The sequence below is a fragment of the Podarcis raffonei genome, chromosome 1, assembly GCF_027172205.1.
Source record: "Podarcis raffonei isolate rPodRaf1 chromosome 1, rPodRaf1.pri, whole genome shotgun sequence".
In the NCBI taxonomy this organism is placed as follows: domain Eukaryota; kingdom Metazoa; phylum Chordata; class Lepidosauria; order Squamata; family Lacertidae; genus Podarcis; species Podarcis raffonei.
In genome coordinates this window covers 59207806-59234088 of record NC_070602.1, presented here as the reverse complement: position 1 = coordinate 59234088, position 26283 = coordinate 59207806, and the positions used below count along the sequence as shown (strand labels likewise).

The window sequence follows — 26283 nt, the reverse complement described above, 5'->3', positions numbered from 1 at the left end:
AAGTTTTATTCTTCAACAGACTCAGCAAAAGAAAATCAAGACACATAATCCTTCTTGTTTCACTGTATCGCTGGCATTATTGAAAAGGAGAAGTAAAGCTTGATGCTCAATTTACAGCTCAGGCATATTTCAACAATTTTCTCAAAGCGATGCATTTAAGTCACAATGGAAAAAAGGTATCTCCAGAGGAACCAGAATACATTAGTGTACCACCAACTAATCCCTGTGGACTTATGTAGCAACAACACATCACAATTTGAACCAGTAAAATAAGTTTAAAATTCAGTTGCTCACTACTTTCAATTACTACTAATGAACGACAACACTATATTGGATATAGAGTCACATGTCAATGAAAAACCCAAGGCATAGTTTTCATCAAACGCTTGCTGGCCAATGAAAAGCATACAATTATTTAAGTATACTGTCACTTTTCTCAAACACATGAGACACCAGGAAACATATAGAAACCATCTTGCAAATCCACAGGTACCAAATATTCCATTAAGGTTGCAATCCAATACTCACTTACCTGGGAGTAAATCCTACTGAAGACGGAAGAACTTACTCCTATGTAAACGTGCATAGGATTGCACTACATGACAATTCATTTGAGATATTACATAGAAAACAGTCCTTTATGCATTTTTATTTTTAAAAAAAACACAGCACCCACCAACAAATGAAATAGTAAGTTAGCTTTATCTTCCTCACTAGTGTCACCACTAGTGACACTATAACCAATACTAATGACTAATAACCAATCATTCTTCCTGCTTCTTATTTTCCTATTGCTCTTTCAAAAACAGCTAGATGCTTCCCAGTTCTTTGCTGCTCCCTTACCACTCAGTGCCAGCCAATTAAACTAGATCAATGTTCAACCTAAGAAAGCTCATCCACCACCAGCTACAACACTGAAAATCTGCGCTGAATACAAAAATTGTAAGTGGCATTTGAACTCCCTGCATCATGCTCAGCAATTTAAGCACAAAATGCCAGTGGTGAAGTCTTGTCACTTACTCTTTTTTGATCTTCCAGTCCATGTGTCACAGGCTTTCTTTTCTGATGCTGGCTAGACTCTGATCCAGATTCCATTTCCCAGTAACAAATATCCTGCGTGTCTCCTGAAGCTTTTTCCTCAAAATCCACAGTATGAATAAGAAAACATTAATGTGAAATGAAAAATAGAGAGAACCTTCAAATCTCTTCCTTGTTTTTTATAATCCTTTCAGATCTCTGGTTTGCCATCTCTGCTAATTATCTTAACAGACAAGCACTGTAAGCCCTTTATTCCCTATTTTAGCTCAGATGTAGAAATCCATTGATGTGCGTTATAGGGAGTTGGCAGAGCTGAATCCATATTTAACAGTCTGTGCCACATCATTGCTTCACCAGCATCTTCCTTGTTGCTCCACCAGCATTCTTGGCATGGATAATATATGTGTCAATAAAGGTGTAAATGTGCATTTAATCCACTGTGTTGATATTATCAGCATCCCTCTCCTAGTCCACCTTCCTCCCATAAATCAGTGTAAACACTTCACAATGATAATTGCCTTTTGCAAATCTAGCAAGTGTAAATTACATAAAATCATCCATGCAACGGTGTTGTCGTCATCGTCTTCTTCCACACAAGCAAAGGCCTAAAAGGGGGAAAACACATATTTTATCTGTTTGACAGATGAAAGGATGTTTATTACATTAGCACCTAAAATGTGTGATAAAATCAGAGCTTTGCACATATAACACTTCTTATGCACATGGTTAAGAACACACAGTTGCTAAAATAATGGGTAAAATGTAGTATCAGATGAGCTGACTTGTGCAACAGGGTATCCCTTTCCTCTCCTCTCCTCTGAAATCCCCTCTAAAAGCTGCTCCAAAGTGTGCCCAACTCTCAAAAGCAGTTTTGGGGGGGTACATAGGGGACTGCAAGGGGAAAGAGAGGAAGGGGAAGTCCCACTGCATGAGTGAAAGTCAGTTCTCCTCACATACATATACCACTGGATGTCTCCCAATATGTAGGTCCTCCTTATTTTGGCATTTAATTTAACAGAAATGAAATCAATGTTGCTTTACAAGAGTGTGCTCCAATTTACAAGAATGTGCTCCAACATTCTTTCTATATACTTTTACTGTCATCTAAATTCCTTTTTCTGTTTCAGCCAAATATAACCATCTGTGAAAGGCACATGGAAAGCAATAACATATTTTGTGTAATAATCACCAGGTAAGTTAATGTTCAAGACTGGACAGTTCATGGCTCTACCTCTGCAACAAAGAAGTCCAAGAAAGACACAAACACATTATCCATAAGACAAATGAACTATTGTTACTCAGTGAAAGAAAAACAAAGTTACTATCATCTAAAAACTGTATTTTTAAACAACTCATTCCCTACTCTAATTTTAAAAAATGATTAGTTGAGACCCTGCAGTATATAATCATGTGTCACCTCAAACGAAAATTTGAAAGGCCAAATTGTAATATTTATTTAGGTGGGGTGCCTTGTTGTCTAATTGGTTCTTTATCTAAACACAAAAATGAAAATGGCTCCCATAAGGAATTATTTACAAAGAAGTCTAGATAAAGAGCAACAAAGGTACTAGAACAACAGTCTCCTTCTTTGCCATACAATTACAATTCAACTCTACCTGTCACTGTCCACCTGTCAAACTTTGCCTGGAGGGGAAATAAGGCTCCAGCCCCCCAGACAGATTCAGTTTCCCACTCCTTTTCTACCAAGTGGTTGTCATAATTTTACCAGTCTTCTGCATCTCTTCAAAAATCTCCAAGGAAGCAGTAATCTAGTAAAATTCCCCGCAGCTCTTGGATACACATACAGGTTGTCTGCATTTACTCTGAAGGAACTGCTCTTTATGAGTCGCTGATTTATTCTGTATAGTTCATTCACTCTTTCTCAATCTACATAACACAGGGCTACAACTAACCCTTATATTGCTGGTCACACTTACATTGTTTCCCCATCCTCACTACTGGAAATCAATTATTTCACCTCCTCTTTATTTTAATTATCGTAACTATTTCTTCTTTTCATGACCTACAGGATAAGTGACATGCTTGTGCAATTGCTACTTTGCATATTTCGTTTGTCTGTTATCATGGGGAAAACAGGTTTCCATGGAAAAGTTTTTTTTAAGTTTTTCAAAAAACACTAAAACTCAAATGTAAAAAAAAAAATATGGTGAATGTTGGCATGTGCAGCTTTTTGCTCCCAGAAGCACTATTGCATGCTGCCTTATTGCTGACCAGGAGCAGCAGGGCTGAATGAACCAGCAGATGCACCGATAAATCTGAAGCCCTGCCACACACCCTGCCCATCAACCACACTGACTGGGGCTCAATGAAACTGCTGGGCCTTGGCTGCACTAGCTTCAGGCTGGCACAGTGGAAAGGCCTGGATTGGAACCATCACTGGTAGAACCTATGGCCAGCCCAGCTCTGCCCCGAAACACCACACTTCAGAGGTTTCTGCCAGTTACTGCTGCCAAGTAAACTGATGGTAGTAGCTTCCACCTGTGCTTTTGGTGAGCATAGTGGTGACCTGCACGGTGGCAGACCTCCCGCTGTCAGAGCCTGGTGGAGCCGAGTGGATGTAAACCTCTCATCCTCATTCAGCTCCCTCCCACAGCACATCAGATTGAGTGGTAGGATTTGCTCCACTCACCAAACCTAATGAAATCCCTTCTACACAACTAGCATATGTTGTGGAAACAGTGGGCTTCATCCAGTTGTGACTCTGAACCTCCACTCATGCAAAGCAGGGCACCCAATTTTTGCCAATGACTTCCTAATCATGACTGCCTCCCCATGGCTACTGAAAGCTGCCCCTGAAAGTTAGATGACCCTCTGGAACAGTATCAATATGGTATGGAAGATTGAAGTAGGGAGGACTGATGAATATCAGGCATCTTGCCTTCTGAGATTGCAAGGACTTTCCACTAGTATAAAGCCAACATTGGACACAACCCCATTTGTCACCCTATCAGGAAAGGAGCTATACGTTAGGATCGCTGTGGGAAATACCAGCACCACACAGTGATGAAGCTGCATGCTACGGCACTGGGGGCGGAAAGCAGGCAGGGGTGTGGCACGTTGCCCATGGGGGCATGGTGTGAGTCTTGGGGGCCTGGCATCTGGCGCGGTGGGGGTGCACGGCGCATGGCCACGATGGTACCCCCTCCCCAATGGTGCCGGGGGTGGTGCGCTCCCCCCGTTCCTCCGCCAGTGGCACCACGCTAGTGTCTACTACAGCCAATGCATCACGCATGGAAATAAATGTGTGAGTGGCTGCCCCCATTTCAGCAGATGTGTCTACACAGATATATGCACACATATTTCATTTGCACACTAAATGCTTTCTTTTTTTAAAAAAAAAAAGTGGTAATGCAAAATCAACATTTCCCATAGCAAGGTTCTCTGGCAGCGATATATACATGTAGCAAGATGGCAGCGTATTTCTTTATCTTAACTGCATTGTTACAGGCACAAGCTTACTTTGTGGAAAAATTACTAAAACAATGGAGAAAAACTTTTTTCCGCCCTTCAGTGATTTCACCATGATGTGGCACACGAGACTGCATCAGTCACATCACGTTATACCATACTGCAATAGCATGACATAACCAGTGCAAGTAAGGACAGTGTGAACAATCCTCTGAAGCAGAAAAAGTGCAATCTCTCCCTCAATGTCCCTTTGTATTAAAATTTCCAGAATTTTTTTTATTATTTCTACACCCTTCAGATTAATCTCAGGACATGCATGAGTAGAAATTGGAGTTTGCAGGAAAGCCTTGGGGTGTTGCTCACAGCCCTTTGTACAAAAAATAAATCTATGGAGTTGAAAAACTTTTTTTAAAAAAAACTTTTACTACCAACTGGGACTGGGGAGAGAGATCCATAGCTAAATGATTTTAAAAGACCCCAAATATTTGCAATATACACAGTGATTGGTTTTATCTTCCCAGGAAACAAAGCTTGTTTTGCTAATGCTGTAAGAGGTTAGTTTGGCATGCTAAAGATTGGTGAAGAGGAAAATCAAAGAGAAACTAATGGCACTTCAAACAAAATTTTGACTACAGTATTTCAAGTAAGACCGCCTTTCTATCTCCATCAAAAGCAACAATTTGATATCACATCACCCCTATATTTTTATGTCATCAACTTACGAGAGCCTCTCATTTGTGATGGTCAAAGGAGTTTTCCTCCATTTTATCCCTGTGCAGCATGTTAAACTGAGAAACTGACTGGCCCAAGAACAACTAGCTGAACTTAGGTTTCCCTAGTAGAGAAATCTATCCACTATGTCACATTAGCCCTAAATACAAATCTGAAACGTTGGCTATCTCACAAAAATATATTGAGGCTAGATAATAAAGCCCTGCAAATGTGTTCAAGTGAAGCACCAGATGCTCTACAAGTTGAGCAAGATTGATCCGTGTAGGAACTTTTCTGGTTCCCAATTAAATGCTATACTTAGAATATATCGGCATTTCAGAGGCTGGGTGCAAATCATAGCACACTTCTGATTCCCACCAGCCATCCATACCAGGTCATTCAAACCCTGCTAGTACATAGCGACTGGTCACTGCAGACTACATACAGGTGGTAGAAAGCTTTAGCTTGCCAGGGATAAAAGGCATATGCTGTTTCCCTTAGAGGGCTCCCAAATTTCTTTTTGGCTGACAGCATATCCAGGAACACAGACAGTTGTTGTGCCATAAACTAATAGAATGATGTATGGTCAGGAATCAACAACCACATTGGCAGAGGCTACCCAGTACATTCATGAACTTTCCAAGTACACAGAGGACCACGTGAGCGCTCTCTCGCTCTCGCTCTCTCTCTCTCTCTCTCTCTCTCTCATTCTCTTTGGCCTAGAATCCTATCAGTCAAACAATACAGTCTACCCCCTGAAGCAAAAAAGTATTAAAAATAACCTTGTCTATTTCAAGTTAGAATAACCTTTCAAGAGATTTCTGCCTAGAAATATAATGTTCAGATGATTAGCAACTAGAAAAAGAGAGGAAATGTACTACTATGCCCTTCTATCATAAACTTTCTTAAAATGCTGTAGAATCAAGAATCAGTATAACATTAAATACAACAAAGAGACAAAAACCAAGATAAATCATCTTCCTTTAGCTTACAAATGAGCCTGTTTTTGTATAGATGCCTCAAACAGGAGCCAGCTATGGGCAGTGCATTCTCCCTCCCTCCCTCCCTCCCTCCACCCCAACCCCTAGTCTCAATCATTCCGTAATATGCCTTTATGTGCAAAGCAAGAGTTCAGACAGGATGTTTATACGAACCTGTGTTAGGTGAACTTGAGAATGTGCTCTTGCATTCGTCCAGCATTCTTTACAAGAATCCCAACAACCAGCAGGCACTGGCTGGTCCAGCAGAAATAGCCCAGTGGTGTACCAAACAACCACCACAATTCACCTCCTGCCAAACCTTGACATAGCAATCTTGCCTGCTAAACAATACTTAGTAGAAGGTATCTAGGAAAAAATTATCCAGGCCTTCTCTCTTGACTAACCTCATAAAAACAAATAAACACACGCCTTATAGGATTCAGAGACCATGCTCAATTGGCTGGATGCTCTTTTCACAAATACACAAAACTAATAACCAACCTGGGTAAAAGAAACCAGGACGGGCATACAGGAGCTACCGACATGGTTAAAAGAGAAACATCGATGAACCAGCCTTCCCGTTAACACTCATTTACCTTCTTGTGCCAAGGGAGGAAGGCAAAAGGGTACCAGTTCTCCCCTCACCTTTGCCTGCAAGGCGAAGACAGGCAGAGGGAGGCAAAGAAGCGCCACCAGCTCCGCGGCGGGCAGGAATGGAGATGATACAAGCCAAGGAGGAGCTGCTGCTCCAAGCACCCGGCGCCTCCCGAGCTACCGCACGCACCATCTACCTCGCCGGCACTGACGACTGCTCGGCTGCCTGGCTGGCTCCTTCGGAAGCCCCGCTCAGCTCCTTCTCCCCGGCGAGGCGGCGGCTGTTGTTGCCCTTTTCACGCAGGGAGCAGCAGCCCCAGCTGAGGAAACGCCGGCAGCCAGGAGCGGCGCCTGTCCCTGCGCCCCGCCTCCTCTTCTTCCCGCCACCTCCTCTTCGCGCCTGACGGGGAGCGGCCGAGGACGGCGCTTCTGGCACTTGGGGAGGCTGCCCCGCCACTTCCACAGGAGCTCACGAGCGCAGCCGGAGCCTAGTTCCCTGCGCTGCTCGGGGAGGGGTACTTATTATTTTATTAATAATAGGAATAATACTAACAGTAGTAGTAGTAGTAGTAGTAGTAGTAGTAGTAGTAGTATCCCTCATCTGGGAAGCGGGGCAGCCGGCAGCAGATGGGACTGACAGCAGGTTGCTTTGCCAGAGACCGCCAACAAACCGCGCGCGAGGGCTGCCCGTCTCGCTCGCAGCCCCTGCTGGGAAGCGACCCACCCACCGCTTTCCCTCAAGCCACGGCTTAAAACTTTCGCATTCTTCCGCAAGAGCCGGCAAAGAGAGCCTCTCCAGGGACTAGAAGCCGAGCTTTACCTGCGTCTCCGGGCTCGCGTTCCTCCAGAGATGTTCCCTCAGTCACCCTCTCTTTGCCCCGCCGCTGCGCCCCTGGAGCCTCCATAACCCCCGGGGTGACGAGGGCCACTATCCTTCCGCGGGGAGCGGGGGCGCTCTTTTAGAGCCGAGGCTGCCGGCGGGGCGGGGGGGGGTCGCTCCTTACTCTTCCCGGTTACCTTAGCAACCAGCTAGCCAACCAGCCCAACCCTCTGGGTGCGCACGTGCGCGCACGGCGGCCAATGGCGAGGGAGCGGGGCGCACTCCGGTAATTGAAGAGCCACTTTCAAGTCGGAGGAGGAGGATCTGGGAAGCGCGCGCGTCGGCGGAGGGTGGAAGGGAGTCGAGGGCGCTGCTGCGGGGCTGCGATGGGTGAAGGGAAGGCGCATGGAGGGAAAGAAGTTGCTTTCTCCAAGGGAGGAAATAAGTTACTCTCAGCTAAAGGCGGGTATCCTCAGGAGTAAGTCCCGCCGAACTCTGCGTAACTTGCTTCCCTCAGTAAATACGCGCGGGGATCGCGCTGCAGAAATAAGGAGCTCGAGGAGGGGGAGGCAACCAAATTAAAGGATTTGTTTTTCTTTTACTGTAATTTTATTGGTAGCTTATTTTTGCTTGGGGACTGAGGAGGAGGTACTGGGCAGCGCGTAGGCGTCGGAAAGGTGTACCGATCGAGGTATAAGGAAAAGAAGTAATGAGTTTTTACGCAACTACGGGGCAGCCTCTTACTTGGCAGGAGTCACTCTTTCGAACCAGCACAGACTGGGAAGGGACAGAAAGCTTATTCTGATTTTAATTTAAGGGGAAACCTGGGGGGCAGCTCCAGATCAAAGATCATTGCCTGCCAATGGCGAGCCACGCGAGGCTACAGCGCCCTTCTGTGGGCTTAAGCGGGCAATGCAACCACAGCTTCCCTCTCCTAATTTCTGGTTGTTGCCCTTGGCCTTGGAGTAATTGTTTGGCTGGGCTTGCCTGCCTTTCGCTTTAATACATACAGCTGTGTCCCACTGAATGAACCTATGAATGCTTCCAGGAGGGAGAGTTGCTAAGTTTTCTTCAGTAGGTATGAGATCTAGCCAAATAGTTTGATCACTGGAGCTGACAAGTCTGATATGGAAGGACAGAGAGATACATCAGAAAGGATTCTGTTGATGGGGTGGTGTGCACAAATTGCTTGGACTCCAGCTCACATCAGCCCAGCCAACATAGCCAAAGCTCAGGGATGATAGTAGTTGTCCAGACACCACTGAACACAGTATTTTTCTGGAGTGGCTTCAGGAGGTGAGGTTGGGGGCACTGTACTTCAGTGGTTCCAGTCATTTCTAGAAAGTAGTTATGGAGCAAGGGGTTCAGTGCTATGGAAACTTTCCTGTCCTGCAGGGTTCTTTTTGGTGAGGGGCATGCTGTAAAACAACTCCACGAAGTATTTGGGAGCTGTCACCAGGAGTCTTGGAGTAAAGTGTCCACAATATTCAAATGACACACAGCTCTATCTCTCTGTTTCTTCTGAAGCAGGAGACATGGCTGAGGTGCTAGATAGGTGTTTGAAGGCAGTGGTGGGCTGGATGTGGTCCAGCAAATTGAAGTTGAATCCTGGAAAGACAGAGCTGTTGTGTTTTCCAGGTTATTGAGTGTTCTAGGAGATGAGAAGATAGCCCATTCTGAATGGGGTTGCACTTTCTTGGATGAAGTGGGTTCGTAGCTTGTGGGTACTCCTGGATCCAGTATTGTTACTCGACGCCCAGGTAGCCACAGTGGCTAGGACTAGGAGTACCTGCTTCCAGCACTGGCTGGCCCACTAGCTACAGCCCTATTTAGACAGAGATGACTTGGCCACAGTACTCCAGATTGGCTTATTGATATGCACTCTATGTGGGGCAGCACTTGAAGATGACTCAGAAACTTTAACTGGACCAAAGTGCAGCCGTCAGAATCCAGACTTGGGTTGCCTTTAGAATTGAAACAACCCCAAGTAGTAGTCAGTTAACTTCTGGTCCCAGTCTAAGGTGCTTGCACTAGTGTTTAAATAACTTAGGCCCCAAATATCACAGAGGTGCCTTATACACTCTGCAGATGTTGGCGAAAGCTGAAGACACGCCTCTTTATCCTGGTCATTGTCACCTGAGATGTGTGCTTTCAGCACCCAGCCTATTTCTGTGACTGTAATTTATCTATTTTTAATACTGAATTTTAAGTTGTCATCTGCCTTGGGACCTGCTGACGAAGGGCAAGTAATACTTTAATAATCTTGATGATGATAACACAGTTAATGCAATATGGGGCTCAACCAAAAAATGACATTATTTTCTTTTACCCACATAGAGAAGGAGATGCAGTCATTTCCCACCTCCAGGGGACAGGTCCACAGTGTATATGCCTGTGCTTAAAAGATCCCACTGTGAGGGAAGAGGGAAGTTCTCCAGGGTCCTCAGTCTGGAAGAATTTTACTCTGAATTCTCCAGTAGCTAATATTGGCATATTCCAGGCTCCCAAAGCCAAGTAACAATTTGCATATGATGCCAATCAAACTGCTAATTATACATATCAGTTGCAATACATTAGCATACCTAATTTGTATAATTTCCAACAGGTGCATCACTTCAATGTCTTCTATGAATGTACTTTTTTTGAACCTGCTTCCGCCCTCCTCCCACTGTCAGAGCAGTAGAGCTTCTCGCTTTATCTCCATTTCTGCTCTATACTCTGTCCCTGCCATCCCTATATTGCCATCTGATTTTGAAGGTACAAAGTGGCTCATGCAAAATCTATTAAAATGGCCTTCTAAAAGTCCTGCAAAATTTGATTTAAAATCCCATAATAGCCACAGCAGTGGCATTGATAGCAGCTGAAAATTAGTGCAGTGCTGAACTGGGGTGTCAAACATTTCTGTGCTCGTTGAAATGGGCTGCCCCCATTTCGTGGCTAGAGTAGAGTGCTGGACTAGAAGTGGGACCTAATAGGCCATATGTCAATCTTGGGTCAATTCCTAATCCTAATAGCAAACTATGTGGTGGAGCATCAGTGCTCACCTGAACTCCCAACAGCTGAGCCACTGCTGCTTACTGGGAAGCGAATGGGCAGCCATCTCCCCACTGCCCTATTCCTTCCCTTCCCAGTTAGCAGCAGCAACTCATCTGTCAGGAGATCAAGTGGGCACAGACACTTCACCATGCCATCAGCTACTGTCTAATTTGCAGCCTATCCTATCTCCAAGGATAGTTAAAAGGACAAAATAGAAGTGGCAACACATTATATGGTACAATGAGATTATTGGAGGAAGAGCACGCTAAAAAATGCCTTTGTTAGTGGGAGGCATTCAAAAAAGTGCACAACCCTGTGAGAGAGGCAGGGAAGATCTCCCTAGGTGGGAGGCTGGGAAAAGAAAGGGAAGCTCCCAGGTGAGTGTTGCATGGGTCCAACCCTTTGTGTGAGACAAGGATTAAGATCTACTTTTGAGAGAGGACTTTGCATTTTTTCCATTTGGATGAGGTTTTTTTATTGTATTGTGAAAATGCCTTAATAAATTTTTTGGGATGGTACACAAAACTTACGTTCCAAAACTTTTTGTTTGTTTACAGTGCAGGCATTTCTGCACATTACTGCACATCATAATGGCAGTGCACAGATGCAAGGTGGTGTGTGTGTGTGTGTGTGTGTGTGTGTGTGTGTGTAACGGGCAACGAGCTTCACTTGCCCTTACTAGCAGCACCATGGGCAAATCTGATTGGGTCTGTTACTGTTACCTAGTTTTGATGGGCAAATTGATGTATTTCTTAGCATTAAATAGATTTATCTTTGCCATGTTTAGAAGAAAAATGTTTTTATTCAGTTGTTCATGAGGGGCAGGTCTTATATCTTGACTGGAAATTGCACAATGCACAAAAAAGTATACATTACCTACAAAAGAAATACAAAACCTTTGATTCCTGAGTATGCTAAAACTGTCCAATATTAGAAGCTCTGGGGAAGGCAGCAGTATTTTTTGTAATAGGTTTTACATTTCTTTTCTACACATTGTTTTCCTCATGGCCAAAAAAGGTAAACTTGTAAGGCTGAGTTGGACAGCATTTTTCAATTAGAAATTATCTTCTTATTACCTTAAGACTAACCAGGCTTAATGGAGAGGCGTTTCTCATCTGTAACCTCACTGTGCAACTCGTGCCTTAGTGTAAGAATGGAATGGAAATAAGCGGCAGAAGGAATGCATATTCAAAGATTTCTATCCTACCCTTGCAATGCATTCACTATACTCAGTGTGGCTTACAACAATGAAAAATATTTCAAATCCTATTATATATAAAATCATACAATATAAAATAGAACCAGGCTCTGCAAATAAAAGCCCTAAATTGGGTTCACTGTAGAAAGACGACATATGCCCAGTAATAGGGTTGCCATACGTCCAGAATTTGCTGGACATAGCTGGTATTCAGCCATTGTAAACAAGGTCAGGGCAGAAATTGCTGAAATGTCCTGGAAAATCTGGACATATGGCAGCCCATGTCAGAAGTGTAATTTCATTAAAAATAGCTCAAAACTTTTTTTACTTTTTTAGAATTCCCTCCCAAAAAGCTAAACAACTGGCCAACTGGAGCAGCAGCAGAGCTGGCGTGGAGCCGGACAGCTGAACGTGAGAGCGTGAATGAGAGCGTGTCCCCAATGGCTGGGAATGGCAGAAGTCAAATTGATTTTTTCTGCTACACTTTCAAACATCCAGGGGAGCGAACTGCACTCTGCCCCTTGGGCATGCGCTGGCTCTGCACTGCCTCCCCCCCCTCACTGTAGGGCGGCTAAGTGGGAGGGGGCAGGCAGACTCTGGAGGCCCCGCAGTGCTCCCCGCCCCTGCAGGGAGCTCAGAGATGGCACCCAGGGTGGGCTGAGAGGAGCAGCCACCATTACACAGCTTGCCTCACTGATGTTTAAAATATTTATTTCTTAATTTTGGGCTCAAAAAATAGGGGGCATCTTATACATGGGGGCATCTTACAGATGGAAAAATACAGTAATCTCCCACTTGGGAAATATTTGCACAAAGTTCCTGGTAGTACACTGGTTCAGGTTCCTTCATGATCAGTTCCTTAGTTCATGTAACAATCACAACCTATCACATAGTAATCTAAAAGAAGAACATTCCACAAGCAAACACCATTAAATAGGTGTAGCATGAAAGTGCTTGCAGCAGTGCCTACAAATCCCACTTTTGGCTTTGCTGCACCTTACCTGCCCCATTCCTGATATCATGTACGATATCATATCATGTATGATATCAGGTGCCTGTAGCTTGGGCTGGGACTGGTGAGCTGTTTTTCACAATTACATATATTCCCCTGAAATGTGTAGACAGATCTCCCACACATCTTAAATAAAATTCCTTTGGTGCCTGTGCACAAAAGCAAGCTGCATCCATGCACATGTCTCACACACGCAGCAATGTCTGAAGATTCATAGATATTCCTCAGTGTCTTAAATAAAAGAAAACAACACCAAGGATTGAAAAGCCAGTCCCACTGCCAGCAAAGCAACTGTACTTAGCTTTTCTCAAGTACACTGTTCTAAGAGGCTTTTATAGTGCTTTATTGGTAAATGTAAATCATGAGAACAATCATGGGCATTTGTATGAGCATCTGTTAAAACAATAATGATGCTTACGGTGTGATTTACAGACCACTTACATTGATGTAGTCCCATTGTCTTCTGTGGGACTGTTCCAGTCCTAAGTGATCTGTGAATCATCCCTTTAGTGGTTTTAATGTGCAAAAGCTATGCATAGTGTTAATTAATAAAGGCAGTATGTAGCAGCAAATACAAGCAGAATTTGATACAGACGTAAGTTAGAAATACACTGATCTGAGACAATGGGAGTTAGGTACATATTTAAAGGTAAAGGGACCCCTGACCATTAGGTCCAGTCGTGGCCGACTCTGGGGTTGCAGGGCTCATCTCGCTTTATTGGCCAAGGGAGCCGGCGTACAGCTTCCGGGTCATGTGGCCAGCATGACTAAGCCGCTTCTGGCGAACCAGAGCAGCGCACGGAAACACGGTTTACCTTCCCGCTGGAGCGGTACCTATTTATCTACTTGCACTTTGATGTGCTTTTGAACTGGTAGGTTGGCAGGAGCAGGGACCAAGCAATGGGAGCTCACCCCGTCGTGGGGATTCGAACTGCCGACCTTGTGATCGGCAAGTCCTAGGCTCTGTGGTTTAACCCACAGTGCCCCCCGTGTCCCTTGTCCAGTCGCAGACGTGAAGGGGAAATGTGTGTGCGTCCTATGGGGCAAATGCAGGCTTTCGCTGAAGCCTGGAGAGCGAGAGGCATCGGTGTGCACTGACCCCTCTCGCTCTCCAGGCTTCAGAAAGCTATCCGCAAGCCTTGGGAGCCCGGCGGGAGTTCCCACCGGGCTCGCAAGGCTTGCGGGCAGCAGCCTGCAGTCCAAAGCACGGGGCGCGCTCCGGAGCATGCCCCGTGCTTCGGGCAGATGTCCACAAGCCTGTTCTGGGGGCTGGGGTCGGGGGAAGCTCGGGCTTCCCCTGCCCCAGCCCCGCGGCTGCGGGGGGGAGTATTTTTTTTATTATTTATTTCCCCCCCCAAAAAAATGAGGTGCGCCCTATGGGCCAGTGCGCCCTATAGGGCAAAAAATACGGTAATTTCAAATGAATGAGAGCATAAGAAACAATCTCTAGACTGAGCCCAGAAGATAGAAGATCAGTTTGATGATTCTTGATTGCTATTATACAGCTCAGCAGAGTGTGACCTACAAATTGAATGGATTCAAAATTTGGGGGGACAAAAGTGGGTATTTGAGATTTTGGGGATTTAGACAGACCCTTCTCCTTTCTTGCAATGTTTTCCTATAGTGAATGGACATGAATCAGCACTGAGAAGAACATCCCAGATTCCCTATTTTGCCCACAGTCCCTTAAAAAAGACACAGAGCAAAAAAACCAAGCAAATTTAGCTTAGCAGACATAGGATAAATCAGATCCTTTTATGGATCAGTAACTAGTTAAGGAAGAGGAAGCAGAGCATAGGTGTAGTGGTTAGAGTGCTGGACAAGGACCTGGGAGGCCAAGGTTCAAAGCTGATACACAGCCATACTGAATGGGCCCTTTGGAGAAGGATCATAGCTCTGTGATAAAGGATACTTTGCATGTTAAAGCTTCCAATACCTGGCCTCTCCAGGTAGGACTGGAGATGTTCTTGTCTTCTTGCATTTCTGTGCAAGTGCAGATGCAGATGTGATCTACCTACATAGCAACACAGGAAGGTGCCTTATAGCAAATCAAACCATTGGTTTATCCAGCTCATTATTGCAGCAGCTCCCTAAGGTTTAAAATAGAAATCCAAACACACTTTCCACCCATTTTTCACAGAACATTTGTGTAAAAATTAAATTATTCTTACCATAATCTCCAAGAATGACACAATCCTTGAATCTTTAGGCTGCAAGTGCAATACTTGTAGACTGTATCATGGATAGAACATTTTATTATAGAAAATTGGAATTAATGGTGACCCCGGAGGATTTAATCAATTCTTTAATGAATCCCAATTATCTTGAATTGAAGTAATTATTGAATTAGGTTTAATTTATGAAGTATAATCTCTCTCGCCTAATCAAACAAGAGCTCATAACGGTATTGAGATATCAACTTGCTTGACTAAAATAGTAGTGGAATATCAGCTTGTTCAGGCTCCTTGAGAAAATTTAAATAATTCAACCAGTTGTGACGCTTGGTAATATAATGTTTGAAAGTGCCATACTACTTGTTCACTCAGTTTAAATGAGGATTTCTCCTTTTGTTTCAACATTGAGTTGTCTTGTAGGTGTTCTGACTGATAAAGGATATACATAATAGGATATACACATAATAAGATTTACTGTTAATCTTTTCCCGTTTCCTAGCTCCTATAAACTTTAGAGCCTGTAAAAGTAGAACACCAAACTACGAGTTTAGTGTTCCATCAAAAAGATATGCTAATATAGTGTTCCAGACAGAACTATCCTGTGCATGTTTACTTGGAAGTGAATCTTGCTGTGTCCAGTGGGGCTTACTGCCAGGTGAGCATACCTAGGAATATAGCCCTCTTACGCTGGAGTAAGCCGCACTTGGCTGTAAATTACAGATATGGACCAGGAAATCTGTTGTTCCAAATCTTACTTCTGCAGTGTGCTAAGTGGATGGCCTTAAGCAAGTCTCTCTTTCTCTCTCTCTCTCTCTCTCTCTCTCTCTCTCTCTCTTTCTCTCTCTCTCTCTCTCTCTCTCTCACACACACACACCCCTCTGGTCATAATGGGGTTAATGATGTCTCTCTTATCAAGTTGTTGCAATCATAATTATTATTGTTCATTAAATTTGTATACCGCCCTCCATCCGAAGATCTCAGGGCAGTTCACAGCATAAAAATAGAATATAAAAGCACAAAATACATAAGAATAAAAACAAAGCAAGCCAATAGACCATGATAAGTTTTATTTTCTCCCCGCCCCCCCCCCCGCCAAACTGCCACTACACAACAACCAGAGAAAGTTGGGGGTGCTTAAAAGACTGTGTTTTACCTAGGCTGTGTACATACAGTTGAGGGATTTCTTTGTCATGCAAACAGTTTGGTGGAGCGACTATCATTCTTACTAAATCAGAACCTGACCGTTTGCATGTAAAGCCTGATATATGTAGATAAAATTAGCATATAAATCAAAATCTAATTAACGCGGTGTTAGCAGCAACTGCATGGCCTAGTGTTCAGGGTATTGTTGTTATTTAATATGAGACCAAGCATTAAACAAAAGCCTTAATTAGAAAACAAAAATCATTTAGGAACCCCATGCAATCCATCATACAAAGAATGTTAATCATTTAACATTGGACATTTTCTGCTTTGATCCTCAGATCCTGCAAGCCAGCATTTCCTGAGGGGTTTACAGAGACTTTCAGGTCAATCTGAGGGTTCATTGTTTCCTAGATATGTCTGGGGGAAATGATCTCTTACTAAGGCCATGCAATGTACAAACGTTATGAAGTAAAAGAATGTGACAAGGATACAGACACGTATATATTATTGCATTAGCCAGACTCTGACCGTTTTGGCAGAGTTTCCATAATGCCTACTAAAATTGTGTTAGATCAAAAGGTTATGGTTTCCAGGCTCAGCTAGTATGAGATGTATATTAGAAAGCACTTTAGCACTCTTTGTATTGCTTGGCCTTTGATTAAAGGCCTGACTACAAGTTGTAAAGTAGCCAGGCTCCGATTCTTGAGAACTCTGAAGGCGCCCTCCAGACAGTCAACACTAGAAGAATGCTTGGAAGTTTTTGCTTGGCCAGCCTCATCTTGCTGAAAGAAAAAGAAATGATGGTATCCAAAAAGCTTTCATCTCTTAGCATCTCGCTCAGCTAATTTTTTTTTCTTTTTTTGTTATTAAAGTCGCAATCCTACCCTTAAAAAGGAGGTGTGAAACTCTTTATTTTCTGATGGAGAGGGAAGCCCAACCCTTGGAAAGGAAGGTCTGATCAAGGAATCGTCTTTGCAGCAGCAGAGGAAAAGTCTGCTTGCTGCTTCTACAGTGAAGGTGACCAGTCATGGGGCAAAGAAGAGTGCCCTGGGGTTTGTGGCTGGGGCAAACTGGGTAAGGATGGACCCCGAATGCCACCATCCTAATTCATTTGGCATGCCCTTGGAGGAGGAGAGATAGTCCATCACCCCTGAGGCAACCTCTCAATGACGGTGATCAAAAAAAAAAAAAAAGACCTAGCAAGGCCTTGGATTTTGCTGTTTATCCACCACCACGCCTCTCTCCCCTGCCCAGTAGGATTGCTCTGAACTGTAGAAAACTCTTCCTAATATTGATCCTGGGCTTATACGTTGTTGGTATCTGTCTGTCTCGGGAGACAATGGAGGAGTGTGCCTTTGTGGGTGAAGTCAAACTGTTGCAAAGTCACAGCGTCTGTGGAGACCGATACAGGAGAGACATGTTTTGTTGCAGCTGGAGAAGATGAAGGGGTCCACTTGCGCTGCTGCAGGTGCACCATGGCGTTTCTTCTCTCTGCTCTCCTCCCAATGGTCATTCCTCCTCTGGGCACCTCTATGGATGCACAACCTGTGTGTCTCCAGGCACTACGGTCGTCTGCAAGGGATTCCCACACAGCGGAGTTGATGTTGCTTGCCTTCATGTCTCAGGCTTATTAACAATGTGGTTTAAAATAAAGCAGCAACACCTACAATCCATAAGTTGGAGGTAATAAAACAATCACTAGCACAATACACACCTGTGAATTTGAATGTTAAAAAGCAACATTTTAAAAAATCCAGCATTTTACAATATAGCATCCTCCGTATGCTATTTTAATTGATAAAAAAAATACCCGAGATAATAAAATGTATTTACCTGATGCCTTAGTGATAGCAAGGCAGATGCCAGGCAAGCCTCCTTAGGGAGGGCATTGCACAACTAGGGCATCATAGAAAATAAAGCCCTCTCTACATACATACACCAGCTCTCTGGTGGTGGTAGCAGCACTTCTGAGAAGGGCATTTATGCTTAGGTAGGCAGAAGGCAGCCCTTGTGGTATGTCTATCTCAAGGTGTGATGGCTTTAAAGGTCAAACCAACACTTTGAATTGGCCTTGGATATAATTACAACAACAACAACAACAACAACAATTTATTTCTACCCTGCCCATTTGGCTGGGTTTCCCCAGCCACTCTGGGTGGCTTTCAACAGAACATTAAGAACAGAATAAAACTTCAAACATTAAAAACTTCCATAAACAGGGCTGCCTTCAGATGTCTTCTAAAAGTCAGATAGTTGTTTATTTCCTTGACATCTGATGGGAGGGCGTTCCACAGGGCAGGCGCCACTACCAAGAAGGCCTTCTGCCTGGCTCCCTGTAACCTCACATCTCGCAACTGCTAGAAGTCCCTCAGCACTGGAACTCAGTGTCTGGGCTGAATGATGGGGGTGGAGACACTCCTTCAGGTATACTGGACCGAGGCCATTTAGGTCAGAACCAACACTTTGAATTGTGCTCGGAAACGTACTGGAAGCCAATGTAGGTCTTTCAGGACCAGTGTTATGTGGTCTCGGTGGCTGCTCCCAGTCACCAGTCTAGCTGCTGCATTCTATATTAGTTGCAGTTTCCGGGTCACCTTCAAAGGTAGCCCCATGTAGAGTGCGTTGCAGTAGTCCAAGCAGGAGATAACTAGAGCATGCACCACTCTGGCAAGACAGTCTGTGGGTGGGTAGAGTCTCAGCCTGCATACCAGATGGAGCTGGTAGACAGCTGCCCTAGACACAGAATTGACCTGCGCCTCCATGGTCAGCTGTGAGTCCAAAATGACTCCCAGGCTGCGCACCTGGTCCTTCAGGGGCACAGTTGTCCCATTCAGGACCAGGGAGTCCCCCACACCCACCCGCCCTCTGTCCCCCCCAAACAGTACTTCTGTCTTGTCAGGATTCAACCTCAATCTGTTAGCCACCATCCATCATCCAAATGAACCAACAATAATTGTAAATGTCTCAAAACTGTCATGATGTGTTCCCAGCTGTCCTATTCTGGCCAGACTCTCAGCTTCCAGGCAAAGTAGACTGCAACAACACCATCTACTGGTGGGGCAGCATAACAGCAAGACAGACTCATTTCCAATAGGGTCAGGCCAGGCAGAGTTACATCTGGTAAGGTCAGGTCAAGGAAGGTAAGGCAGAGTCTGTTTTGGGCAAGGCATCAGTAGTCAGGACCTTGGACAGAGCATTGTAAGAAAGCTGGCTGGAGTATTTTTATACATGGAAGAAGAGTTGTTGCATCAGTGAGGTGCACAGGCCCTTCGAAGCCTTCTGAAGGCTATCCAGTTTATTCCCACTGTTGGCCTTACCCTCTTGAAGTCTGTGCCCTTAAAAGGTCACTGCCTTGCTCTAGAGCAGTTGGCTCCTGCTTTGTGGAAGTGACAGGCACTACTCTGGGACTTCAAGAAGCAACTTCCTCTGATCTGGAAGAACTTGGAGCAGAGGACAATAATGATTCAACTGCTGATTCAACTCTATTCATTTCCTCCTTTGTGCTTCAGTGTGAGTCAAGACTAGGGCACATGACACCAGCAGTCTCAGGCAAATTGCAGTATTTTAAACTTCTGAACTGTCTTCAAGGGAAGCGCAATGTCTAGCACATTGCAGTAGTCTAAAAGGGCTGTCACCAGACTGTTGCCAAACTATCCCTGTCTAGTGGAGGTCCCAGTTGGAATCCCAGTCTAAGCTGGTAGAAAGCACCCTGTAGAACTGAGGACACCTAAACCTCAATCAACAAAACCAGATCAAGATGTATTCCCAGGTGGCAAACCTGATCTTTCAGACAGGGTTCAATCCCATCCCACAAAGAATGAATTCCTTTCCCCTTCCAAGACTGGAGAGCCATTCACCAATAGTACATCTGTTTCAGTTTACTGACCCTCATCCAGCCCTTTATCAAGCTCAGACAATGTTCCAAATTTTCTACAACTGCACCTGATTTTCTACAAATCCACCATGGAGAAATAAAGCTGACTGCCATCAAGATATTGGTGACACTTAACTCCAAATCCAGAGATGACCTCCTGCAGCAGCTTCATCAATATGTGAAATAGCATGGGGGGTCAAGATGGAACTCAGGAAGTGCAGCTAAAAGCCCACTGCCCAGTATCATTTCCTCCTTTCTCAACACAATGCCAAAGCAATGCCACCAAGCTTTCATTATGGAAGACACCTTCACTGCTGTGAACTTTTGTATTTGTACCGAAAACAGTTGTGCTCCTATTTTGTGATCTGGACATAACAATTAACTTGCAACCTGGTGACAGCATCTCTGGATTCTTAGATGGGAATAGCTCTGCAGCTCTTTGGTGGGCAACCTGAAGGAACTTCAGAAACAGCTTAGTACTTGTAATTCCATTGGGTCTGGTTTCACTAGCTCCGAGTTTAAGCTATGAATAATTGATTAAAATATAATTTTGCAGTTTGGTTTGGGAAAGGGGGAACAGCAGAAGCCTCGGAGCAAAGGAATTACATGCACTTTACATGCATTTGGACTCTGCTATTGAACAAAAACTGCACTTCAAGAGAGGCCTCATTACATGGGCACAATGTACATGGCCCCTCTGAGATACAAGAGCAGCTTCTGTCTCAGTTCTGAATTTCACAGGGAAGTACAAACATGCATGGAGGAGAGAGTGAATCTGTGACAAATGGAACTTCAAAGAAAATGTTCATGCTGCTAACCGTCAAGGAAAAAAGAAAGAGGAGTTTGACTCATACCTGTTTTACTGCTGCATTTTTCTGAGCCCAGATATAAGGCAACTTGCCTCGCTTCTGAGACACAGTGTAATAATAACAACAAGTTAGCTTGAGATTATTATTATTATTCAAATAAATGCCCACTGCAGAATAACTTGACAGGCACAGTTAAGGTGGTAAGACCGTTCACTGCCAACTGGCTTTTCTGCACCCACAGATTAATTCTTATTACAAATATTGTCCTGAACATTCTTGAGAATACATTTTGAGTTGGAATAAACCTCTTATAGTAGATAAAACATAATAGACCTGGGGGAGGGGTGGAAGAGAGAACTAAAAGACTACATTAGATGTTGCAATAACCTCACATATTGGGGGGGAAATGACGCCAAAACCCAGCTTTGAAAGTAGATTTAGGGCACAATTCAACCCTACCCTCTTCCTCTCTCTCACACACAGAAGGGCTGAATGTAGTGACTGCATGGCAGATGGGGCAGAAGGTAGGGGTCAGGCAGATTGGCTCAGAGATCAGGTTCAGATCAGGTCCAATGCCATTGCATGAATGCAGTGAAACCCATTGACCCCAGGCTGGCTCAGCTCCTCCCTACTCTTGGAATGCCCCATGTTGGAGCTTTCTGCTTGTGCCACCAGTGGGGATCCTGCCTGTTGCCCCCAAGCAGCCAGAGGGAAGGCAGCTTAGCCAGGAAAGCTAGAAGGAAGGACATCTCCACTAAATCCACCTCTACCCAAGCCTAGCATGAGCAGGGGGTGGATTTCTCTGTTAGCATCTGGAAATACAAAACAATCCACAAAGTACTCAGCTCAGAAACAGGAGTTGCTTTAAACTTCCCAAAGGATAAATTAAAGTTTAATTTAGCAGCCCCAGTCCATCATAAAGTAGACTTCCCTTGAAAGCTGTTGCCAGACAACAACTCCCACTAATGTCACCTGTGGCAAGGGAGTAGGACTGATCAATCCATGATAATGTGGCCCAGGAATTCGGGTAAAGCAGAAAATAATTTAATTATTTGCATGTTGAAAAAAGGCTTGGAGTGAGTTATTCCACTGATATTTAAAGTTCAAAAGTGCAATTCCCTAAATTGGCACAATTTATCACATTAGGCTCAAAGAAATTAAGCTTGTGGGCTTGATGGTGTCTCTCTTAGTTTTGAACACGCAGTTATAGTCAAGGTCCTTTATCGCCATACTGCCATTTAGCTGATACATTGATTGTCAAATATTGTATCCCGCTGTAGGAAATTGTTGTCAACACTTCCAGTATCTGACATATATTTTGCTATTAGGGCTTTTGGCCTTCGTGGCTTTGTATTCATGGATGTTTTTCTGACACTTCAGATAATGCATAGCAGTCTATCATGCCTGGAACAAGTGAGCTATTTTGGTTACTTAGATCTAGGAGAATAAAGTAAGGGCTAAGCTGAAAATCCAGTTTTTTCAAAGACCCAGGTCTATAAAATTGAAATGGGAAACATTAAAGACTCCTTGTTTGAGGTTCCTTTAAGAGGGAAGCTAGGGTATATTTCATCTCTTTCTTGGTTTATCCATTATTGCCCACCCTGACTGAAGTACAAACTCTTGAGACTGAGGGTGCTTCCTGTTGGCCTCTTTATTTAGCATTTATTCTGATTTGTTTGCAGGGCGGTTAGATGATGTGGCATCAAATGAATCATTACCCCACACTTACCTGTACATTTGCTCATCACTTTCCTTGAAAGTCCAGAAAGTCTGGTCTTTTAGCTTTGTTGCACAACCTGAATTTGCCAGGATGTGATTGAATCCCACCCCAAAATAGCAACAGCCTGCATGTGCCCTGAAACAGAGAGATGAGAAATATCTGAACCCACCATTCAATTAGTCCCTTTCTGCTTTGTTCCTTCCCCCATTGTCCTCCCTGTGATTGGACAAAGGTTGTGTACACGCATCCATGGAATGGATCCTTAACACTGTTATTTCTTATGGATTTCATAAGCATATATTTTTCTGCATTTTGGAATTTTTATCTCACCACAGCTGACATTTTAAAAAAGTTTTCTCAAGGTGTGCTGGTCTTCTTGTGAAATACAGATATATAGCCATCACAGCAGCACAATCCCTATTCGGTTTTTGCAGAAGCAGAAGTCAGGGGTATTATGGGACCCATGCAGCTGATCCAAAGAGATGTGGCTTTTTGGTAGCAGTTCTGCCTCCCTTTCCACTCCTATCCAGCTCTATTTTCCATCATGAAAAAGAGCCAGTGTGGTGTAGTGGTTAAGAGCGGTGGACTTATAATCTGGTGAACCGGGTTCGCGTCCCCGCTCCTCCACATGCAGCTGCTGGGTGACCTTGGGCTAGTCACACTGCTCACTGAAGTCTCTCAGCCTCACTCACCTCACAGAGTATTTGTTGTGGGGGAGGAAGGGAAAGGAGATGGTTAGCCGCTTTGAGACTCCTTAGGGTACTGATAAAGCAGGATATCAAATCCAAATTCTGCTTCTGGCTTGGAATGCTGGGGTAACTGTGACAGCCACTGCACCAATAATGGCAGAGATGGCTCGGCCCAAAACACTGGGCCAAGGACACAAGTTGCCTCTTTTTGACCAAGTTGAAGTCATTATATTTGGTCATATGAATGTTGAAAGACTCAAGACAGACAAAATAAACTACTTCTTCATGCAGCACAGAGTTAAACTATAGAACCCACAGATGGCTTTAAAAGAGGATTAGACAATTTCAGGGAGGATAAGGCTATCAGTAGCTACTAGCCATGATGGCTGTGCTCTGCATCCACAGTTGAAAGCAGCAATACTTCCAAATACCAGTTTCTGGAAACCACAAATCCTGTTTGTGGGTTTCACATAAGCATCTGGTTGGCTACAGTTTCTTCTTATGTCCTCATGTGGCAGCACATCAGTACAATTGACTCAACTGCATTCTTATACTACAGTATAGTCTAAGAACAAAAGCTTTACAGAGCATGCATGGAAATTCTCCTGGTTTTCTGGTCCTCTGAAATGGACCAGTCCCCCAGATTCTCAATTTCACCCATGTGCATCAGAAAATATTTCCTTGTAAGTGATTTGGGAGCCAAGGCATCAGAGACCTGAAGTCAACATGCTTAAGAATGTTTTGACTGGGTTTTGATGGGTTTGCAACATCAAAATGGAAAACACAATAAAATATTTATTCTCAAAACTCAAGCCACCATGACCTGACAAACATTGCATTCACCTAACAGCTTCCATCAATCTGTGCTGTTTTCAAATTAGCCTCTTTAACCTTTTCCATTCCTGAATGCTGTTGCAACTGTAGGGCAACATCCTGCAAATTTGCTGTCCAAGTCCATGGAAACAATGTTTATTGAATTACACTGGATTTTGCACTGGGAAATAATTAATCAGCTGAACTGCAGAATGATTTTTGTTTCTGCTAATACAAGACCTATAATTAAAATAATCCTGTTATCATCTATGCAGTTGATTTTTAAATAAGTATATATTCATTTTTAATATATCTCTTATCACTTTGAAACATCTACATGTGGCCCTCAGCAAGCAGTTATATCCCAAAATCTTGTGAATGATTTTAACTTCAGAAAATATTAAAACATTAGGCTGGGTCTGCGTGGTTATAATGCCCTTCATAGAACACTGATCTGGTATTAAAGCTTGATAAAGATGGAAAATCAACCTTTTGATTATTTTATTGGAAATCTGGCCGTTGTGTATTTTTTCTCCAAAAACAGTAAATCATATGCTCATATGTTTAAGCAGGCAGCATAGCACTTGAGTTACAAATTCTGATTTAGAAATAACTGAAATCTGAATTTTGTTTTCCCTCCCCTCTCCCTTGTGAATTTTATTCCAAAACAAAGCATAACAAAGCCATGGCTATAACAAAAGCAGAAACCACAATCTTCTGGAAATCACGATTTCTATTCTGAAATCTTTCTAGTCTATAATCCCAAATATGTTTAGTCATTGGTGAGGGAAATGCACTCCAAATATGTTCAGGGAGAGCCTGTTATTATTCTACATCTACCGCAACAGAGCCCTGGCATTTGTAACAGATTCCTGGACATAGCCCTAGGGAGTCCTGGCCGAAAACCCCCAGAGAAGTCACTTAATACCTAAAATGGTATAACGTGTACAATAAAGCAAAAGGCATGAGATTCATTGCTTTCACTTTAGTTTAGATTGATAGGCTGCACCCTTTTGCCTGCTGCGTCGTGTATGAGAGAATGTGCAAGAGTATGATGAGTGAGTTAGCTGAGGAAGACTATTGTGCCTATTGACCTGAGACAGTCTCCTGGAAATAATCTAACAGCAGGGAGCAGAGAATCCTTTTTAAAATCAATAGAGCAAGAAAACACTGTTGACTAAGTGTGTGTGTGTGTGTGTGTGTGTGTGTGTGTGTGTTTAAAGGAAGGTGTGAAGGGGAGGGGAGGGGAGGAATAAACAAGGCAGAGCTTTCCTTTAATGCTAACGTTAATAATTCCTCTGATCTTTCCCTTTTTTACACTATTTCTGCTGGTAAGAAACAGTTATTCTGGAAAAGGCATTCGTATATGTGAGTGTCGCACGTGCACACACACCCTTCCCAGGCTGTATAAGGTAAACTATTTGACTACCTAAGAGCAGAGCATTCTTAGCCCACCATGATACAGCAAGAACACTTGTTCCTGCTATGTAGGCAAGGTATAACCCTTCCCAAAAGGAACACAGACAATTATATGGAGTAGTTTTCTACCTCAAGGTGACTTCCAATTTATCTTCAGGTTATAGAATGTCTCAGACAAGGCCACACATGCTGAAGCAAGAGAAGAGTGCTTTAATCTGCTTCCAGGAATCAGCTTTTGCTTGAAAATGTATGGGACATTCCCCCTCCCCAGTACTTTAAGTCTTGATGAGAAACTCAGAAACGAGCATAAACTAGTTGAGGAGGTTTTTTTCTCCACCCCTAGCCAAACTCAAACGTGTGTCAGATTGGTCATGCATCCCAGAAATGAAGCTATGTGTGGTATGTCACAAGAACACTAATCGTTTCTGGATCAGCTTCCACTTGAAAAACTGCATGGGATCTTTCTTTTACTCCAATATGTGGAGCAAGATACCAAGAACCAATAGATTTCATGAGATGTGTTTTGCCCTGGTGTCTTTTGCTTACAGAACACAAATTGGAAATGGATGAAAATTTGGGGTCTTTGTTTTCAACAACTGTGCAGGGACTACATCCTAGAAGGGCTACTTTAGTGTCAGTTCTGCAGTGAAATGTGACCCCAGGGTGTGTTTCAACCTCATTCTGCTTGTGTATCAAACTTACATGCAAGGGAGCAAAGCATAGCCCGGGTACAGGCTCTGTTGCCATCCTCACTGAGTTTGAATTCATGGAGGGTGAAGACCCAAAGCAGGGAGGCTCCCTGTGAGATTTAGGACCCTACA

At 43.7% G+C, this 26283-nt stretch overlaps 1 protein-coding gene and 1 long non-coding RNA gene across 2 annotated transcripts in view; both read right to left on the bottom strand.

Annotated features, from left to right (window-relative positions):
- Positions 1-7710, bottom strand: part of NAV2 (neuron navigator 2) — a 531973-nt gene extending 524263 nt beyond the window's left edge. Inside the window, exons 1-2 of the mRNA XM_053388967.1 lie at positions 7573-7710; positions 1021-1643 (exon numbers count right to left, since the gene is read on the bottom strand). Coding sequence (XP_053244942.1) covers positions 1021-1095 — 75 coding nt within the window. The 5' untranslated portion in view covers positions 1096-1643; positions 7573-7710. The remainder of the gene's footprint in view (positions 1-1020; positions 1644-7572) is intronic.
- Positions 7711-16044: 8334 nt separating this feature from the next.
- On the bottom strand, positions 16045-22883 carry LOC128414135 (uncharacterized). The gene is made up of 2 exons (XR_008330591.1): positions 22551-22883; positions 16045-17710 (listed from the first exon to the last, which is right to left on the bottom strand). It is a non-coding gene; the product is annotated as an uncharacterized LOC128414135 (long non-coding RNA).
- Between the last annotated feature and the right edge of the window lie 3400 nt (positions 22884-26283).